Source organism: Apteryx mantelli, chromosome 1 (genome assembly GCF_036417845.1).
Source record: "Apteryx mantelli isolate bAptMan1 chromosome 1, bAptMan1.hap1, whole genome shotgun sequence".
NCBI lineage: Eukaryota > Metazoa > Chordata > Aves > Apterygiformes > Apterygidae > Apteryx > Apteryx mantelli.
Window position 1 is genome coordinate 194,521,999 of NC_089978.1, and position 21,622 is coordinate 194,543,620.

At 41.9% G+C, this 21,622-nt stretch overlaps 1 protein-coding gene across 1 annotated transcript; it reads left to right on the forward strand.

Annotated features, from left to right (window-relative positions):
* The first annotated feature begins 241 nt into the window (after positions 1–241).
* CAV1 (caveolin 1) lies at positions 242–18,971 on the forward strand. Its single transcript, XM_013948087.2, has 3 exons — positions 242–517; positions 1,370–1,534; positions 16,657–18,971. Exons 1-3 carry the CDS (start codon positions 488–490, stop codon positions 16,996–16,998), a joined length of 537 nt encoding a protein of 178 aa, XP_013803541.1. The 5' UTR covers positions 242–487; the 3' UTR covers positions 16,999–18,971.
* Positions 18,972–21,622: the final 2,651 nt, after the last annotated feature.

The window sequence follows — 21,622 nt, forward strand, 5'->3', positions numbered from 1 at the left end:
CCTCGCTTCTTGCTGCACTCTGCAACACAACTAAAGTTTTCCATCTCCTCACTGCTTCCTTGCTCCCCGGCGGCTCTGCCGCATCCAGGCACCGCCGCCCCCAGCCCGGGGGGACGCCGGGGCAGCGAGGGGAGCAGCGAGGGGAGCAGCTCCGCGGCGGGGCGGGGGGAAGCGTCGGGCGGCGCGGGCGGGCTCCCGGCGGCCCGGCGTGGCCCCGGCAGCCGGGGCCGGGGCAGCCCGCTCCCGGTTGCGGAGGCTGGGCTGCTTTCCCCTCCCAGCCCCGGCCGCGCTGGGGAGATGCCTGGCCCTGCCGCCGCTGTCATGCAAGCCAAAAGCAGAGAACAGCCCCTGGCCGGCGGCCAGCTGTCTCCCGCGTAGCTACCTCCCCCTGGGTAGCTGCTTTACAATACGGATCTTCCTTCCTCCGATCCTTTAAATTATAGCGCAGAGAAACCTGAGGCAGATCCGCCACCGAGCCCGGGGCAGCATGTCCGGTACCAAATACGTAGACTCGGAGGTAGGGCTGTCGGGGCGCCTCACGCCCGCGCCGCCGCGGTCCCGCCGGCCGCCGCGTACCTGCCGCAGCGCCGCTGCCCCGCTCCGCCGCCGCCGCCTCGCCGAGCGGGCCGCCCCGGGGCGGGGGCGCCGCGCCGCTGCCTCCCGCCGGGCAGGGCCGCCCTGAGGGCAGCGCCCTTGCGGGGAGCCGCAGGGAGGGAAGGGGGTGCCGGGGCGGCGGGGCAGGGACACCGCCGGGCGGGCTCGTCCCCGAGGGCCGGGGCCGCGCTGGGGCCGCGCTGCCCGCGCACCGTGGTGAGGGCGGTACGGCGGGGGGCTGCGGTGGGAGCAGTGGGGTCAGGGCGGTATGGTGAGGGCAGTAAGGTGAGGGCTGAGGGCGGTATGGTGAGGGCGCTGCGCGGGGTGACCCGACGCAGCCGGCTGCCGCCCGCTCCCCGCCCGCCCCGGCCCCGGCTCGGTGCTGCCGGCGGCGGGGGCAGGGGCAGGGGCAGAGCGCCCGGCAGCGGGGCCGCGGCAGCCGAGGTGCGGGGGCCGGGGCCCGGCACGGGCGGCGGGGCTGCCCCGCGGCCGGGGCGGCGCCTCGCGGGCGCGGCGGCGGGGCGGCTGCGCGGGGCGCGGCGGCAGGGGCCGCCTGGCGGCGGCAGCGGGAGCCAGCGCCGTGCCCGGCACCGCGGGGAGAACGGGGCGGCCCCTGCGGCGTTTAAATAGCCGCGGCGAGAGCCGCTCCCGCCGCTGCGCGCAGCTCCGCGGGAGCCCCGCGCCGCCGCCCCAGCCCGCCCCCTCGCCTCGCCTCGCCTCGCCTCGCCTCGCCTCGCCGCTGCCCTCCCCTCCCGCTGCCTCTGCCTCTCCTCAGGGCTTTCTGTACACGGCGCCCGTCAGGGAGCAGGGCAACATCTACAAGCCCAACAACAAGATGATGGCAGATGAGCTGAGCGAAAAGGTGGTGCACGACGTGCACACCAAGGAGATCGACCTGGTCAACCGAGACCCCAAGCACCTCAACGACGACGTGGTCAAGGTGAGGCGCCCAGGCGCCGGGCGCGGGCAGGGGCACGGGGGGTGATGCCGCTTGTTTCGCAGCAGCTGCCTGTCCTGCCAGCGGCACAGCGTTTACGGGCATTTCCAGGGGACGCTCCAACAGCAGCCCTTGAGCCGCTTCTCTCCACCTGCTGCACGAGCGGAGGGGGGTGCTTGATCTTTTTTTCTTTTTTTTTCTTTTTTTTGGAAAAGTGAGGGGGGAAAAGAGCACGGCGGGCTGCGGGCTGGGAGCTCTCCTGGCGCTGCCGCGCGGCGGGGCGGCCCCGTGCGCGGGCGCGCAGGGGCTCGCGGCAGCCCCCGCGGAAGTGCGGCCGCGCGCGGAGCCCCGCGCCCGCAGGTCTGCTCTGCCCCGCGGCGTCCCGCCCGGCGCGGGGGAGCGGGGAAGAAGCTGCATGACCTTATGTAACACTGGCAGAGGGATTTTCCTTCCCTCGGGCACGTACGAAGGCAGGACAGGGAGGGGGCACCAAACCGCGTTAAGCGGTGCAGTTGCGAGCTGACCGCGCTGCTGGGCACGGCCTGCAGGACCCAACACAGGTCGCCCTCCCTTACGCCCAGCGGGTGCAAAATGAGAGGTCCTGGTCATAGTTTGCATTTGTTTCCTTGTTTTGTTTTCTTTTTCCTGGTGTTTTTTTCCTTCCCGTTAGAAATGATAAAAGGAAACAGACTAAGCAAAAACTGCGCTCTTGTGTGGATTTTTTTGATCGGGTTTTTAATTCAGAGCTAGACTGTTTTGACAAATCTGGGTCAATGGAGATTTTTGCTTGAAGTTACTTTGGTCAGAAAAATCATAAAACCGATTTTTCCCTTAGCAGAAAATTTTATACTACACGTGTGAAAGCTAGGGATGCTGTCATCCGGGCTTGTCAGAACCTAGGAAAAACAGGAGTTACTAATCCACCAGCTGGCTTAGTTAGTTAGGGTACAGCTCAGCACGGTCCTAGTTCACCCAGTCCCTTGGTCAGGAAGATCCATCACTGAAAAAGGAAAACGTATTCTTTACAGAGGATAGAAAGATTGACCTTGGTCCCTGAATGTATGTCAGTAAAATGGTTTATGCCATGTGCAGACAATGTAATAAGGTCCCAAGTATCCTCAAATTCCACTGACTTCAATGCAACTTGAAGGTGCTGAGCATAACTAGCCATCTTGTTGGATCAACCGTAAAAGTTATTGCACAGAGCAGGCTCTATTTTTAAGGAGCCATTGTCAGCTTTGAGATCTAGAAAGAAAAAGAGTAAAGTTTGCGTATTTTGGGGAAAAGTACTTAGTGCAAAACTTCTATTAAAATGGCTGGTTTTAAAAAGGGCAGAGCAATTCCGTGGAGGAGCAGCTGAGTAGACAGGGAATGCAAGAGCTGAGAAATGAGACTGCATCACAGCTTATTGCATACAGCAGCAGTAGAAGTCCCCAGAGCAACCAAACCTTCTGAGGATGAGTCATAGCCCCCAAGCAAGTTGGAATCTGGGTATCCACAAACTTAGAGAAAGAAAGATCCTGCTGGGAAAGAGGGAGACCACTGATGGAAAAAACTCCTAACACACTTAAAGGAGACCAAAATGTACAAAGCCTCTCCTGCCCTCTCTGTCCCCCACAGCAGCAAAGTAAGCATTATAGCAATGGAAAAAACAAGCTACTCAGTTTGTCCCTTCAAAATAATCATGGACCAACAAATGCATTCATTGAAAAGCAGCAAACGGCCCAAATACCAGTTCCGCCTCTGTAACAGCAAGGGAGTTTCTGGTAGTGCAAGTAATAGTCGTGTCAAGACGCAGAAATGTATCAAAATCAATTTGGTGTTTACCAGACTGGATCCATTCTGTATTGTAACAACAGCAGCATTTGTTAAAAATGTGGACATTGCAAAGCAGCATTTTTCTGTCTTGTTGCAAGGACAAAAAAGAATGATTTTGATTTTCATAAGCATTTACAAGTATTTCACAGATGGGTCCAACCTGAAAAGTCTAGAGAGGATTTTTGCCACAATTCAAGTATTGGATACTGTTTTCAAGTTCAGCTTATTAGAATAGCCATAAAGTTCAGATCCAGCTCCTTGTGGACAAATTCTGGTTGGGCTGAAGAAATAAAAGATTCTGTTCCTGCCTTAGCCATCAGTCTGTGCTCCCCTCTGGTTGTGTGTCTGCCTTTCTTACTTCAGTTGTAAATTGTCCAGGGCAGAGTGTAAAAAATATGCTTGTATAACACAAGGGATCCCCAATCTCAACAGACTACTGAAATACTTAGCAAAAAATGTGTTCAGAGGTTTTTCAAAGCCAGAAGTGTGGTTCAGGCTTAGCTCAACTTTGTTTAGAGAGTGTTTTTTTAGATTCAGAACCTTCCACTTTTTAGTCAGTGTTTAATGCATTTCTTGCCACTTGGCTATGAGACACAATAGCATGGAAGCTGGGGACAAGTCAGTCAACCATGAAACAGAAATGATTAGACAGAGAACAAGGAATCTGCTCTGTAAGCAGCTCTCTAAAAGGCCTCAGTGTTGTCTGCGTTCAAATACTTCCCATAGCACATTTTAAAAATAACCCTTGCTTGTGAGAATCAGGAGACATGTTCCCTTGATGTGTAGCACAAAGCATCTGCCCAGCTTCCTCTGCAGGAGATAAAATGATGCAGGCAGCAATCCAGGCCAGGGAGAGGCACCTGATCCAGATCCTTTTGTGAAACTGGACAGATGGAGCAGCTTTACGTCAAAGTTATTGGTGAGCTTGACCTTGCTTACATTTTATCTTCAAATTATCTGTGAAGTGGAACCTAAGTACTGTGCAGTTTCCAGAAAGGTGGGACGAATACCTGGATTTCTTTTCAGAGAAGGATGGAAATGAGGCCTTACCATACCTAAAGTATGAAAGCTGAGGTATGCAGACAGCCAGGCTGGCAGTGCTGCACAGGAGGAAGCATGATCTGGTAAAATCACCAGAATTTCCTTCCTGCTCTAATTCCTTCAGCAAGGAACAGAAAAGGAGTCTCTTCCTCTTATGACTGCCCTCATGCATCACCTCGAGAGGACAAGAGCATGGCAGAATGGTGCCACTGCTTGAGGCAGTGTGAAAGTTGGCTAGTCAAATAGGAGGCAAAAAGGGAATCTGTCAAGAGGGAAACAGCCTCTCTGCACCAGGAAGTGCCTTCCAGGAGTTATTTGGATGATTTTATATTTTCTCCTTACAGTTCTGTCTAGTTCATATGTCTTCACTGGTGGATTCTAGTATCCCACAATTTTCACTTATGTGTGATAAGACACAACAATTCACAGTCTTTTTCTCTCATCTGTCATCCATTCCCTGATGACCCAGGATTCATCTGAAGGTGCCTGAAGTCATCTTCCTTCTCTTCCAGGACTCCCTCCCTTTGCTTTTTCCGTTTCCCAAAATAATGATTGTGTTTTCCAGATTATGGCCAAATTACAGCTGTCCAGCTCTTTGGAGTTCGAAGTTTCTCAGAGCATCTGTGTCTGTACAAAGTTTACTGAATTTGGGAGAAATAGAGGAGAGAACCAATTTTCCTGCAACTTGTAGCTGGCTAGTGCTTCTCGGTACTTCCTTGGTCCTTGCATGAGATAGGGGTGGACCTTGTAGCCTGCCCTGTGTGACCTACTGCTTTTGGACTAGTGAGCACCAAACGCACAGTCACATCTGCAGCCAGATTATAATTCTTTCCTACAATGGTGTGCTAGAGGGAAAGGCCTATGCCTGTTGTACCATCCAGAACATAATTATTATTTTGTTTTAAACAAGTGGTGTCTATCTACTCTTTGTTGTGTAAGAGTCCTTTTCTCTCAGGAAAAAAATGCCAGTACTTGGCTACACATGTAACAATGCAGAGCTTTTGTACCAACTTTTAAACAATTATGTATTTATGCCTGCCACTTAAAGCCAATGCAGTTAAAGGCAGTTCAGCTCACTGCAACGAAAAGTCTGGAATTTTTAGTCAGATGTTGACAAACACCATAGCACTGTTAGACAGGCATTGGGGAGAACAGTACTACACAGTCATTTTAAGCTGTATTTAAAACCATTTACAATTTCCACCACTTCCTAATAAAAGAAAGTTTTAAAAAAGTGATCTGCAAATTTATTTAATCCTTCACAGCTATGAGCTCTCATTATTGTGCTGAGCACAGTAAGTGCACAGACAGACAACCAGACGGAGCACCTTCCATCTCCACACCTCAGGACTGTGTGTATTTCTCTCCATTCACTGTACATGTAGCCTAGGCATAACACCTTACTTGTACACAACTACATTTAGATGAGTTGATTCTTAAACTTCATGTCATATTAACATCCAACTGTGGTTTTTAGATTTTAACAAGCAGTAATGTTTAAATGTTTAACTTTGGCTACACATGATACAAGTCTGATTCAAATTGTTCTTCTGAGGCTAGTCTAGGATTCAGAAGTTAAAAGCTTGAGTCATTATGAAGGCTAGCATAATAAGAGAACTGAGTGAGGCCTTCAAATTCTGAAAAACAGTTTTCTTCCTTAGGAATTAGGAGTTTCTGGATACCTTTTTGCTAGACATGGTGCTTTGAACATCCATAAGGATTACAAATAATAATAATAAGCTTCTTTCTTGAAAATTGTGTTTGTATTCAAGCTTGTGGTATTATTAAAACCTTATGCACTGCCTTCTTGCTTAGCATGATGAACATGACTCATAACTCCTTAGGAAAATGTTCATTTGATGGCCAGGGGGACAGAGCCAACTATTCAACACGGATGTTCCTTTTGTTAAAGTTTATTGGACACTATATCGGATTCAGAGAAAACAAATATTTTTCGTTTCTATTAAAGTCAACATAATTCACTTTATACTTTAGAAAATTTTGAGAACAGTTTGAATTCATTTTAGAATTTTTAGCCAATATGTGGATACAAATACTGTCTTCTGTATTGGGAACAAGGAAGTGCTTATAGTAGAGTGGTCTGCCCATGAGGTCCCCAACAAGAATTTGATCTTTGGTATATTGTAAGCAGCAAAAATAAAAAAATACAGATGAACTCATACAGTGTCATAAAACTTGTCATCTCCAGAAAAACAAAGAGCAAAATAGCTCTAAACTAAAGATAAGTTTGAATTTCCCTCTGCTCAAGAGTTATGCTACAGATTTCAATGGAGTTGTACAAGGATAAGTTTTCTCTGTAACCTTGTACTTATCTGGCCATATGCTTTGTTTTCAAATAAATGGGAACTGATAAATTCAGCTTCTCAGATAAGAAGTGAGATGCCATCACAGCTTAAGGTGAAAGGATCACATTCCCTGTCCAAATTCCTGTTGTGCTCAATTTAGGGTTGGAGTCCCAGAAAAGCCTCAGGGAACCTCCTAGGTTCATTACATCACTTTCTCTGTTGCTTTTGAAATCCATTCTCAGAATCCAAATAAATATTTTAAAAAACACATTCAGTTTTCCCTCAAGATCAGGTTAATATCTCCTGTAGACCTCGGTCTCAAAGCCTCCTATCCTTTTGTAAAGTCCAGGTTCATATATCTCTCTTCCAGTGCAATTTATGACAAGACCACAACTGTAGACTTGTGATACCTTGTTTTTTGGCAAAATACTAAAAAAAAATAGTTATCTCATATTCAAGGACCAGTAACTTGAGATCTTCCATTGGAAAGACAACATTCTAACAGAAGAAATGCAGAGGCAGATCTTGTTTAAAGGAGCAGAGAGGTAGTTGGAGGAGGAGAGGTAGCTGGGCATCACTGTGCACTCCCTGTCAACGGTATATTCAAGTATATCCAAGTAGAAATTAGGGAAAAGGTGAGGAGAACAAGTTGCACAGATTTGCTACAAATAATTGCAGCAATTAACAGGAATGTGTCTGTGTGTAGTGTAACTAGCTTAGAGTCTCCTCTCCTTAGTCTCGCTTTACGAATGGTAGAGAGAAACTGGATTCCAGAGCTAAATCACCCTCCAAAGGGTGCCTTTCTCTATCCATTTACTACCTAAAGAGTCTAAGGTCACCATACTCCCATTTCCCGTTGATGCCTAAATTCAGTGGGAGGTGAATCTAGAGCAAGCTCCAGAAAGTGATACTTAAGCCTGGTAATAGTGGTTTATTACCTTACTAAAAATTCCATCTACATCTCATGAATAGAGGGTTTGATTGTAATGTTTTAGTTAGGAAAGTGTCTGTATATAACCTGTGGGAGTGGGCTCTTCTGTGACTTGAACAGCAGACAGAGATTAAACATAAATTCTGCTGGAGCATTTATAAGCATAGATGCTAGAGCATTCTACCAGAGCTCAAGGGAGTTTATGGAAACATTTACATCATAAGGCCCCTAAAACCCCAAAACCGTATTGTATTAAAAGGCAGTATAATCATCTAAAAAACTGTTTAACAAAATCCCTTTATTTTTATTAAGGTTTCTGGATTCTGGTTAACTCCAGACCCCACTGGAATCAATAAAAGGATTCCCATTAGCTTCAGTATAGTCAAAATTTCACCCTGGTATTCGTGTTGATGAATATGCATCTTTAAACATACAGACACATACACATGTGCATGCTTGTACACGCAGATGGGTATGAGAGTTCTTTGCTAAAATAGCTGTATCAAACAAGAGGTGGTACATGAAACAAGTAATAAAATGCTTGATAAGAGTTTCACTTTGGGAAAAGTGTAATGACATCCCAGCAGCCCAGTTTCCAGGGAGGAAAACAGCCACTTTATTTTCTGTCTGAATGCTTACTCTGACAGCATCAATGTATTTTCCAAGGGAACTGACTGATACGATATCCCCACCTGCACAGGAAGTTTAGCTATGTTTCAGAGCAGTGCAGATGTCTCCTTCAAGCTGTTATTTATTCCTTCTGCTAGACTATATTGAGATAGGTCAGGCAAGTGCTTCAGGAAGAGATCTCTGGAAGAAGCCTCATTGCTGCAGTACTGACCCATTGGCATCAATAGCATTTTTCTCACAGGAGTAGTTCTGCAGACTTGAATCAGACTGTCCATCTGATTAGGGCTTTTCTGATATGGAATCAGTAACTCAGCATGGTGAGGAAGCAAAAGGTTGTTTTCTTGGTAATTAGTAGTGAATTATTTTTTGACTATTTTCACTGATTTTTAGCTGGTGAAATGGTGACCTGCAATCATGACCTTTTTCCAAGTTATGACATTACTTAAAATTGTTCACAATCCATTTGAATATTTGCTATTTGTGCAGTAGTGGTCACTCATGACTGGACATGGTTTTCCTCCCTGACTAGACGGGTATAGTCCTTCAACTCTATTTTCCAACAGAAATGCTCTTATTTATTAAAGTATTGTTTGCTTTTTGGCATACCCGATAGTAAGGATTCACTATTTCCATGAAGAGATCTGCCAGCAAAGAGCTCTTTTCTTGCAATATTATGGAAAGTAGACATGGAGAAAAGGAAGGTAATGCAAATTCATTGGTCATTTTGAACAAATAACTGGGGTGGAACAGCTCTGCTTGTTTGTTTAGGATTTTATTTGCCTTAGATTTATTCTGTTGACATTTTTCTGCATTTACCCAGCTCTACATGGTCCTAGCCATTTGCAGTCATGGTATTTCTTTCTCTGTGCAAAGGAATGAGCCTTCTGCCAGCTAATCTGGAATCCCAGTGAGAGCAGTATGCTCTGAAGACTGAGTTCAAGGTTGACAGCCAGAGTCTAAGTTTGCTAAATTCCATGTAGAGAGACTCTTGGGGCTCTTGTTAAATGCCGGCCACCTTTTTGAGAGTCAAGGTGATTTCCTGTCTTCTGATAGAGCTCATGCCATCTCTGAGCATGCTGGGTCTTCATATTCTGTAATCATCCATGCCACAGCCTGAGGCTCATGTAAATACTCTGGAAGAGAATTGAGTTTTGCCTTTGTAATACACCTGACAGCACCTAACATTTGCTGTTTAAAACTGTGATTAGTGAGGAAGTGGAACATCTAGGCATCATTAAATTGAATGTTTTCAGGAACAAAGTACCAACTTCTCTACATAACTGCAGGTAAATTATGTAGTTCTGTTACAACAAGGGTGGGCTTTTTTTTTTTTTTTTTTTTTTTTTTTAGAATAGAAACAAATGAAGACCTGCTCAAGTTCCTGACCCTTTCTCTTCGTAATCTCCAAGGCATAGACGTGCATCCTCAGGCAGGGAGGGACTGTGCTGGACGTCTCTGTAGTAAGGACAGCTGAGCATTCTCCTGTTCCTCTTTCATACAGGCCTTGCAGACATGGTGTTCTGCAATGTGCTGCATCCTACACCTTCAAAATAGTGAAATCTCCTGATGTCTAGGAGCTAAGGGAAGGGAGGAGAGCAGCTCTGCCCCTACAGCCCAACACCTCCCATGCTCTTTCCCTCGGATTCAGTAGAAACTACCTAATATGCTTTTCATTATTTTCTGATAAACTGTGGCAGTGGTCAGGAAAAGAGTCACTAGCAGGTATGGAAACATGAAATTTTAAAGGGTCAATGAAACTTTCAAATGTTTAGCTGATACCACTAATTTAAAAGCATGGCTGAGAGCTTATTGCTTAACTTTTCTGCATCTGTTGTGATGCCTTTGTTCTCTGAGCACTATAACTGGCCATTTTTAGATTCCAAATAGTGGGTGGAAGTACAAAAACTATTAACAATGTCATATGCTCACATATTTTCTAATTTTTAATAACATATACCACAGTCTTCCCCAAAGCTGGTAGTGTTGCACCTGTCCTGAATGTCACCTCCCAAATGTGACTCATGCCATAGGACAGCTTGGCATTTTGTGTTCATTTATACATTTGCTTCAGTTCAGGTTTTTTTTTGAAAAGAGGTTGAGTGCACTGGGGATTCTACAAATTAAATTTATTACAACAGAAAAAAAGATTGTGTCTGTTTCTGCTGTACATTGGTTTGTTACTAGTTTTACAGGGACCCAACCTAATCTGGGGAAACAGCATTACACTTACAGTCTTGGTATAAGGGAAAAGCCTGTTTAACATAGCACAAGGTTAGCTGTAAAGACAGTCTCCATACTCTGTTAAAAATGTAAAGAAAAGTATCCTGTGGCTCTTTTTTGTAAATTATTCATCAGAGACCTGACTTGCAGTCTGGCTTGACTATAGCCCTAGTCATGCAGAATATTTAAGCATATTGACTTTGGTGGGATAGTTCACATTTTTCAGGTTGTGTGCATATTTAAAAGGTCTGCCTGACTGGAGACATTAGTGATCAATCACAAGAGATACTGAAATTCTGTAAGGACCTGAGCATCTTTTCACTGACTCCAAAAGATATTGATGGTACTCAGAAACGACATGCTCAGCATCTGTCTGGATCCTCCTAAATAGAGTAGCGGTAGTGTCTGCCTGTGCAAACTGTATGTTTTGAGCTCAGTGATAGCACACAGATACAACACACAAAGATTTGAGTAATTATAGTTACACTCACTAAAATGTAGATTAGGTCAAAGCCCCCATAAAATGTTGGTGGGTTTAATTATTTTTTCTGATAGACTCAGCACAGTGAAGTTTTCTGTATAATGGATAATACCTCAAAGAACAAACTTTTAAGAGCAATGTAACTGTTAATAGGCAATTTGGGGTTGGAATTTAAGACACCTTGCTAGCCTGCCAGATTGGGCTACGTAGAGACTAAAGTGCCAGAGTCAGCTATTTTCACGAATAAGGCATATATTCTTGAGTCAGCTGTTTATTTAGAAAAACAATAACTTCACACGCTTAAGCTTTTTCAATTAATAGGAATTTCTTTAAACAGACTTTGAAAAAGAAGACATCTTCATACCATTTCCCTTTCTTGTAAATAAATCTCTTTTAGAACCGCGACAGGTTCCTTAATTTCTTTATAAAAGTTTAATAAACACATGCAGAGCAAAAGAAGCTGCAGTACTTCTCCAGTAGAATCAGACAAAAGCCTCAAGCAATGTAAAAACTGGCTTTACAAAACTGAATAGTAGGAAACAAAGAATAGCTGAAGTCAGGAAGTGTATTGTAGGCATGGAACAGAAGTTGATAGTGTTTAATAGCTTTGGCTGAATCAGAAGGCTGTAGTGAGTTATTAGCATCCTTTAGTGGGTCAAAACAAATTTCCTTTACTTGTGTACTTCTCACAAGTGAATGTGCCTGTATTTTCATTAGCTTGGCAAATAATTCATGGTTATTTCACAGCACACCCTGACAACTCTAGAACAAACTGCACACTGAAGCTGTTATTTGCTGAACAAGACTTATGCATAACCTAGGCATGCCTTCATGTAGATAAAACCAGTTCTTCACAGATTTACATATATTTGATGCTTTGGCAAAAGTGGAGTTGAGAAGAATACCCTAAATAAAGGTATCTTATCCTTGTGAGCCAGTTAGGTTCCTTTCCACAAATTAGTGGAGAATTGCAGAGCGTCCTTCTTTCCTAGGATCATATTTCTGGCCACTTCTGTCTCTCCTGTCACTCCTATTTTTACATTACTTAGTTCATTTAGCCTCCTGTTATCAGTCTAATGACACTCACCACACTGAGTGCTACTGAACTAAAAACCAGAGGAGAAGAATAGAAGAGAAAGAGGGGTGAGTAATCTGAATGATATAAATAACATTTTTGCAAGACAAAATGCATTCAGTGACCTATTTCTTCTGCTGCCTGTGCAGGACTGGTCCCTGTGAGTTAAAAACAGGATCTTTCATGGGAGTGGTTCAGTGCAGGAAGAATCTGGGTGATATCTCAGTTCCTGCAGCGTAAGGACTTATCTGTACTGCCTGCACTATGAAATAAATAGAGCGTTTCCCAGCCAGTGGGATTAATATGTGATCTGGTAGCAGCTGAGAAGTGACAGAGCCCAGCTTACATCAATTCTTTGCCCATCTTTATTTTGCTCAGAGTAAGTCTGTTTTTGGGCAGCACCACAAGTGTTAGCATTTCAGTTGTTGCTGGACTCTCTTGATATGTATGTAATTTCAAAACATTATTATGGCTTTTAGGCAAATCACAGCTTTGTTTTAACACTATATTCATCTGAGAGTTCTTAGCGCTGTCAGGCTGTTTATCTGTCTTTTTACTCTCCAGTTCAGTTTAATATCTCTCCTTATTCAAAGTGGAGGAATGTGGAATACAGGGCTTGAGGAATAATGAAATGGGAAAGATACAGTAGTGAGACACCATTACAGTGCCTATAACACCATCTATTCAGGTTCTGTGTAGTTGGTTTAAACACTCCCTGAGCTTTTGAAGTTACTCCAAGAAGGAACCTCCTGCCAGTTGTTGGAGGCCTGAATACACTCACATTACCATCTCGCAGACGTATTGATTCCTGAGTACTTTTAGGCCAATTGTGTTTGACTTGACCTGGGAAAACCCAGCCAAAGATGTGTCATGAATGTTCTGACATCAGCATCATCCCTTGGAATTAGGACAGAGGTGTCCATCTGGAAATGTTATATGGCCTGATTCTTCGTCAGCTCCCCAGGATTAACTCCATGGGCATCTTGGTGTGCAGGACAGGCGAAGACCATTGGTTTCCGAAAATCGTGATTGCAGAAAGTTTACTATTTGATCTTGAAACCAATGAGATTACCAGCTTCCATTCTTCAGTAAAGCATTCCTTATAATGAATTACTTTAAAAGCGGTCAAATTACAGGCAGTCTTATTATTTATTTTAAATTGTCTATAAACATCGTATTAACCCGTAGTTTCTTTCTGCATGCCATAAACATACTTTGCTGATAAAAATAGGTTCCACTTAGCTAAATTAAAGATGTAGGCATGAAAAGACTGATGGAACTCAATGTGAAGTTGTTTTCCTTTTAGAAAGGATTTAATACTTCCCTTATCAGCCAGTTGAAAAGAAATGATAGACTCCGCCACAGCCTTAGGCATGACCCTGAGTAGCCCTTAATGCACTGAACTGCTCCGTGATGGTTATGTGCACAAACTGGCTGTACCAATGATCACATCATCTGGCAGGAAGCATGCAATAAATTGCCAGATTTTTTAGAATAAATGTGTCTACTGGCATATGACTTCTTCAGCAGGCAAAACCTATGAGAAAAAAAGTGTAGTCTTCATGTAATCTCATTTTTTGAGAAGCTACATTCTATTTGCTGAAAAAATCTTCTTTTATGCCATCATATGCATATTTTTAATTATTTGATTCCAAAGCAAATGTTAGTAGTAAGTTAAAACACTCATTTGTTTTGAAAATCAACTACTGTGGAATACGGGCTACAATGAATAGTTTGCTTCCTAATAGCTGCAGAAATAGATACTTCTGGCATGCTTGTGTATTCCAGTGAGGCAATATACTTATTCCATAAATTCATGCATACATTTTTTCCCAAGTGTGTACTCAGCTGAATGAGGTTGATTTCAGTGAATAATATTCAGCTCTTGGAATCATCTTAATTTATTTTTGTGTGGATATAAGATAATTGGATGCCATCACTCACTTCTCCATGTATACATCTACAATCTTTTCTTTTTTGTCTTACGACGCAGTCCTAAAATCCACTGACTGATACAAGGACATCTGATTGTTTCATTTGGTAAACAAGATCACAGTACATCCAGCAAAGTTTCTTGCTCGGTCTTGCTAGAATGCAGCTAACTTTTAATGACAAATTCAAATAATTATTTTATGGCCAATGTACTTCATAAAACCATTTTGTGTCATTTATTTAATCCCAGGATACAAACTTTTGTACATAATAATCCCAGAATGAAAACAGAGTAGACAGACTATATTATTGTCTCTGATGTCTTTCCTAGAATTAGTTATTCCCATAAGAACTGCATTGTTTTACTTACTGAAACTACAGATCCCAAATAATTTCCAATTTCCTGTCTTCATTCAGTGGTGATATTGAATGTAGATATAAAATGTGCATTATATGCTGTCTTTATACACTGACTTCAAGGAAACTATTTTCCAAGTTTACTAACAAAAATTCATGAATATGACCCACAGAAGCATAGGTTATTTCATCCATATAGAATTACTGCAAAAGAGAACTGTGATTCAAACTCTTTTTTCATTTTCTCCTTTTGTAGCTATTATTTAAAATTATGCTGTTCAGTTTCAGGAGTTCTAGATAGATTTCCAACTCTGCACATCTTTACAGACAAGTGCATAGAGCTGTGTGTGTTCCTTGGTTATCCAGCCAGTGCAAATTTTGCTGTTGATTTCCATGGAGAAAGAATTTCAACTCAAATGTTATTTTTAGGTGTGAGAATGATTAATTTTCTTCCAAAAGAATCATAAATCACTTCCTAATCGCTAGAGCCTATATCGGAGTAGCAGATAATGAGGAGAAGGTTCGTAGTTTGCTTTCTGCATTGCCTAGAGAGAAACACTAACCATATCAGGCAGAGCTCTTTAGGCCCAATAATATATTGAATTAAGACAATTTGATGTTACACATTCAAGATATTTGACATTCCAGCTGATTCAGAAATTTACTCACAAGGACTTTTAACACCTTTAACCAAGCTGACTTAGTCACTGATGTAGTTAAATGACTGGAATTTCTGAATGAAGACCTGGATTTACTGAAATTGGTAGAAAAATGCGAACAACTCAAATGAGGGAAGGCTATCATCTTCTACAGAGAGACTAACCAGTAGTTCCTAGATTATACAGTGTTGTTTTGGAATTATCTTTTTGTTAAGAAAACTGGAAACTACAGTGGTTTTATAGCATTTTTTCTCCTGCAATGAGCTGGTAACTGATTTGGAGCTGATTGGAGAGAGAGAGGAATTCTTTCCATTTTTATATATATTTTAGATGAAGTGATTCTGAGCTTTTCACTACAGTATAAACAATGTTTTTACAGAGTATAAGCTCAGCTCCTTCCAGCATACTAAGGTACTGTTGCTTTAGTTTCTGAAGGCTTTGGCCCATATCATGCTTAGCCTGCTCCTGTAAGTCTTCACTTATGGCAGCATTATCATCTGACTTTGGGATCCAGTCCCAGGAATGTATTTTCATTTTTCTTCCATCTAATTTATACAATCATTTAGTTTTTTACAGAAGAATACTATTTTTACATATTATGATGTTCCTTTTTCTGTTGAATGCAGTGCCTATACAATTTTGTTGTGCTGACTAAATTAAATATCCTGTGCTGTGGGTTATATCAAACACATATTTGTGTGACATGGAGCTGAACAATCATCACAATTCTGTTAATTTTCTAATAGAAATGTTATGACAATTAAGCTTCCTGAATAGCTCGGTATTTCAACAGAGACCAGTAAAATACGCATGCTGGAATGTACTGCTTCCTTAGGTGACTTTTTGAACTAGTTATGAATAATAGTCAAAACTATGAAATATGTGGAAGAGTATGTTTCTTCTAAATATTAATATGCTAGTCTGGCCATGTCTTTCATGAACAGAGTGTTATCACATAAACAGGATAAGTTGGGACAAAATGGCTTTAATGTGAAGAGCCTCCTTATGTTTAACACGGTTGAAGAGCTCCCTAACCCTTTCAGACTGAAGAGGAGCTCCATCTGGTGCAGATGTAAATCTAGCATTTTGTTTTTCAGACTATTAACAACTATTTATGCCTGTTTCAAAGTATATATTTAAATAGCTATCCTCAGCATTTATTCACCGTCAAAATCCATCAATGGTATACAAGGAAGGATGGGAAAACCAAGACAAATGAAACATGTTTTATTGATGTATGTTTGTGATGGGGCAAAAGTGACTACAATTATTCCATTTGGAAAGATCTGAAAAGGTTAAGTTAAGGTAAATAACGCATGATGGTTCTGTTCACCTGGTCCTCCCCTTAAGTAGACTTTAGGGGCATTCCATACCCTTAAGTCTCTAGGAGAAGAAGAAAATATATTCATGTTTGTGATGAGTTCATCTCCATCTAACGGTAGATGTCTAATTCTGAGCTAATCATCTGTGGTCCCTGATAGTCACTGGAGAAGGATAAGGTTGATTGACGTCTTAGACAATATGCTAGAATGGGTCAAATCATGTTGGGATGTAGGAAGTACACGCTTCAGCGTTTTGTTGCAGGGAGCCATCACTTTCCAGGAGAGGGGATTCTGGAAGCTGCACTTGCTCAGAGTGTCCACTTGACCTGATTTTGTGCTCTTCTTTGCTGCAGATTGATTTTGAAGATGTGATTGCTGAGCCAGAGGGAACACACAGCTTTGATGGGATTTGGAAGGCCAGTTTCACCACCTTCACTGTGACAAAATACTGGTTTTATCGCCTACTGTCAGCAATCTTTGGCATTCCTATGGCTCTCATCTGGGGCATCTACTTTGCCATTTTGTCATTCCTGCACATCTGGGCAGTGGTGCCATGCATAAGGAGCTACCTGATTGAGATCCAGTGCATTAGTCGTGTCTATTCTATCTGCATCCACACGTTCTGCGACCCACTGTTTGAGGCTATAGGCAAAATGTTCAGCAGCATCCGAGCCACAGTACGGAAAGAGATTTGAGGGACCTCTCAAGGAGAGCCATCAGCCTAAAGTGGGGTTGGGTATTTTGTTTCGTTTGGAGTTTTTTGGTGCCAGTTTCAAGTTTCCCAAAGCAACATGCAGCAACTGGTGGTGGATGTACTGGCCCAAAACAAAGAATCACTTGCTCAGTATCCTTTTCTACTGTTTATTCCTACTGGACTACTTGCTCTCTCTTTTTTTTTTTTCTTAAATATACCTTTCAAACTAACCTTAAATTGCTATTCTTCCATGCCAGTTGCATATCATCTTACTGACAATTCAGAGACTGAAGTGCTGTTGTTGGATTCATTTTTATCCCATCATTCATTGCTTGTAAGAGAAATCCACAGCAATGTTGAAGAACTACAAAAGTGCTTTCCAACTTTATAAAGCCATTGTGGCCAAAGAGCATAGAGCTATTGCAGCAGAATGAACATGACAAACTGGCAGATTTTTAGCAGAATGTTCTTTTTCAATTGTATTGTCAGATGACTACAGTCATTTAGAGTCATGGTCAAATATGGTGTTCTGTGAATAAATTAGTTAAGTAAACAGATTGCTTAACTAATGTATGCTTTGAAAAGCTAACACTTTATCAGGTCGGAGACATTGACACATGAAAGCTTTTCATGTCCATAAAAAGCTTCAGTCAGTGCCTTTCTATCTCATTCTCTCTCTTGGAAGTTTGCAGACGGTTGTTTTTCAACCTTTGCTAGAACTGCAGAGGCAAACTGAAGTTGAAAACTAAAACTGGTCGTTATGGAAATGTTTTCTGCGTGACTTATGACACATCCCTTAGCATTTAGGTGCTTATCTCATAGGCTTTTCTTTCTTTCTTTTTTCCAAAGTATTCATATAAATACATATAGCAAGTATGCCAGAGATAAAGTTACAAGAAAAATCAAGGTGTGCCAAATGCAAGCCACATAATGCCAAAGAGGAGCTGCCTCTGAGAGAAACTTTCCTATCAGCTTTAAAAACTTTTCTATCAGCAGATGTCAGCATGCCACTAGTTCTCGGATTGTTTTCAGGAGAATTGTTGCTTTGCTGCGTCTAAACTAATCCATCTCAAGAGATGGTTTAGAAACTTCACAGTGTGGGTTTGTTTTTTTATTTTCTTTAGCTGAGCTGCAAGGAAGTCTTAGATGGAGGGTATTGTGTGAAGCTATCGTATGTTGCAAAGTGCAAGGCCTAGAAAATAAAGCCTTTGCAACATGTTCTGATGCTGTGACCTACAAGAGCTTTTTGCCCTCAGGATAGTACTGTGTTCAGAGATACTGTGTGTATCCTCATATGGTTTGCATGAAGCATTTGTAAAATAGTTGTGAGGCTCACCAGCTTTATTGTAAACCAGACTGGAGTCTGAGCCTGCTGCAGTTGGAATCTACAGCAAAACAGTTCTTGACCTCTGAGACTGCAAGATCTGGCCCTTGGAATGAGCATGAAGCTGCCTGGTACACCTACAGCTTTTTTAATTAGTGCTGATATTCCACATATCGCTTTACCTAACACAGGAGTGCCTTCAGTTCAATTGCTGCCAAAGCATTGACAATTGTTTAGAAAATGCTGCATTTTTTAACGGGGGGTAGGAAGGGTGCACACAGAAGTTACAAACGTATTAACTACTATTGTTTGCATTTAAAACAGACACTGGTATGGATAGAGTTTTATGTTTTTCTATGTTCATAATGGAGAGTGTACTATTATAGAGTTTTGCAGTATTAAAAACAAGCTACATTGTAAACAAGGACTATTTTATGAGGAAAAATCACTCTGAAAGAAACCTCCTTGATTTACCATATAAACTGTATATCCTGAAAGATGTCTGTTCACTTAGATTTATTAGTCCCTAATCCAAATACATTGCTGATCAAAGACATTTAAAACGTTATTATATGCTTACAGATATAACTGACACTTTTTTTTATTCTGCATGTACATTAAAGACTACAATAAAAAGATGTTTAATGGTAGCTCCTGTCTGACTTTTATTCCTAGAAATTCATGTGAACAAATCTCATGTTATTAGGAAGCCAACCCTAATATTTCTTGATAAAGGTAGAAAAAGCTATGTCATGTTTCTCAGGAAAGAATGTGCAAAACACTTGATTTGTTTCTCAAGATCTGACCCAGGAAGGTTGTTCCCAACAAAAAATTAATATTTTCCCCAGATAAATATTTTCTGTTACTGAATAAGTAAGCAGTAGGACTAGTAAATATAGTATTGAATAGAGAGCATAAGCTTGTCTAGGTGCTTAATAATGACCTTGGGCAAATTCTTTTGCTTTCTTGTTCCTCAGTTTCTCTATATTTCAAATGAGAATAATGCTATTTACCTATAAAGAGTTTTAAGATCCAATAAATGAAACAATATCATAATAAATGAGTGCTTATAATTCATTTTGCATAAAAGACTTCGGCCATCTAAAATTCAATGCCAGATTGTCCTGATAGCTCTCCAGTTAAATTCATTTAAAGCTTTCCTTTTGACTCTAGTGAAAACAGAATTTTTCCTAATAAAAGTTTGTTTTACCCTAAGTATTTACTATATGTAACTGAGGAATGACAGATTTTACCCAGCCATGCGCAGACATAACTTGTGACAGGACAGTCCATTTCTGTGGGATTATTACACAATACCTGTCACCTTTACCCTAGTACACAAAAGTCCAACCAAATAGTCCAACCAAATAGTCCAACCAATTACATTTTGACCTACAAATCTATTAGCCATATTTTAATGTTCAGATGGCAAATATCAGCATAAGGTAGTCTGTCATATGTTTTCCAGTAGCAGAATGGTGTTTTAATGGTATTTAATAAATAGTACAATGGCAATAAACAGTACATTGAATGTCTTGGATGATGAATTGTGAGAAAATTAAAAAGAAGATTTTGAAAAGTAAATTGGAGATTGCAATGTGAAAGTGAAGTAAATGAGTATGCCAGTATTCAAAAATATCTTTCTTTTGAAAAGAGCCTGATAGATTTAGAACAGACACAGCTATTCATCTTAACCATTTATAATATCACATTGCCAAGACTTTTCCTGAGGGGAATGTGCAGATTTGACTTACTGTTGCATTGCCCATAGCACTTTGCTGGGCAGCATTCACAGGCATATGCTGTGGGCGAATCTCAGACTGGTGCTCCTGCTAGACTCGTAGCACAGTAATACTCATGATCAATACCACAGTCATGATATATCCTGTACCAAGATCCATGTTTGTCTATAACAGGATTAGGAGACAATAGAATTAGATAACTGCCTATCGTGGCTACAAATGTAGTGTAAATAGTCTTATACTGCTAGATCTGAAAGTCAGTGTCATAAGCTGCCTGTGGGTTCACATCAGCTCAAAAGTGCTTTTAACACACATCAGAAAACTTCCTTGGCTGTTGTTGGTTGCTTTTCTCACCCTCTGTGTCACCAGTTCTCAAACTATGCCATTTAGCTTGACCTGTTTCCCTTTGAGTAACCAGGGACGGTGTGTGGGGGAGCCAGGTAGTCAGTTTAAACAATCCAGAGCACCCTAGTTTTAAGACATGTTATAGCTAGAGAGTGCAATGCTTGGTTGTGTGGTTCATCCCCTTTGATTGTTTAAGAACAGTGGAAAAAATACTCTACAGAATATTTGTTTGAAATAAATTTTTTTGAATGAAGTTGCAAAAAGGTGTAATGACAAGCCATAATCTTTTATTAATGATAGAGAATTTCCATGGCTGCACCTAAGCCAACTTTTGTCTCTCTCTTAGGTTAAACTAGAATTGCTCTCCGTTCACCTGCTTGCTTTTATTGTCTCAGGTGACTGCTGCATCCTTCTTCCTTTTTTCCTCACCTCCTGAGGAAGAGGAGAGAGGCACAGAGTAAAAGTCATTGCCAAGCTAGAACATCTTTGTCATCTTCATTTATGTCTTACTAGATTTTATTTTGCACTTCATCTTACCTGATAGCATGTGATACAGGTTATGTTATTCCCATCTTGTTTCCTTCTCTAATACCTTTAATTAATATTTCAACTGTATAGTTCAATTAGCACATCCCGTCTTCAAGATGCTTTTCTGTCTTGTGGCACACTGGTAAAATGTTGTACATTTGATATCTATGACAATATCTAAATGCACAGTCTCACAGATTCATAACTGTTTTTACCAAAGATGGTGAAAGTAGGAAAACAGTGATTAGACTCTAGTCACTAGTCTGTGTCCTCCCATGTGGCCTTAGTTTTATTCCTTACATAATCCTGTCAAAGGCACATTTTATTGCTGAGTCCAGATACAATCCACAAAAGGCCCTAGGCTCAATACTGGTAAGTTGTTTGCTTTTGCTTTGAAAACCTGAATTTACATAACTCTGCAGATGCCTGATCTGTCTTGGCACATAATTGTCAGTAAAACTGACAGTAAAGGTGCCCAGGTCACATCTAAGCACAGCTGGGACCTACAGATGAGATGTTGCTCTGCCTGCCTTTGTCTCCTGCAGGAACTCAAGGTGATAGGCGTTCCCAGAGACACTAACGCGGTCTTGGAAATACCTCCTTGAGGCTCGCAGTTGAGCATTTGGCTCCCTGAGAGAGAGTTAAACTCTTCCCACTGCACTTCCTGCTGCAAACATAAGCAGCTC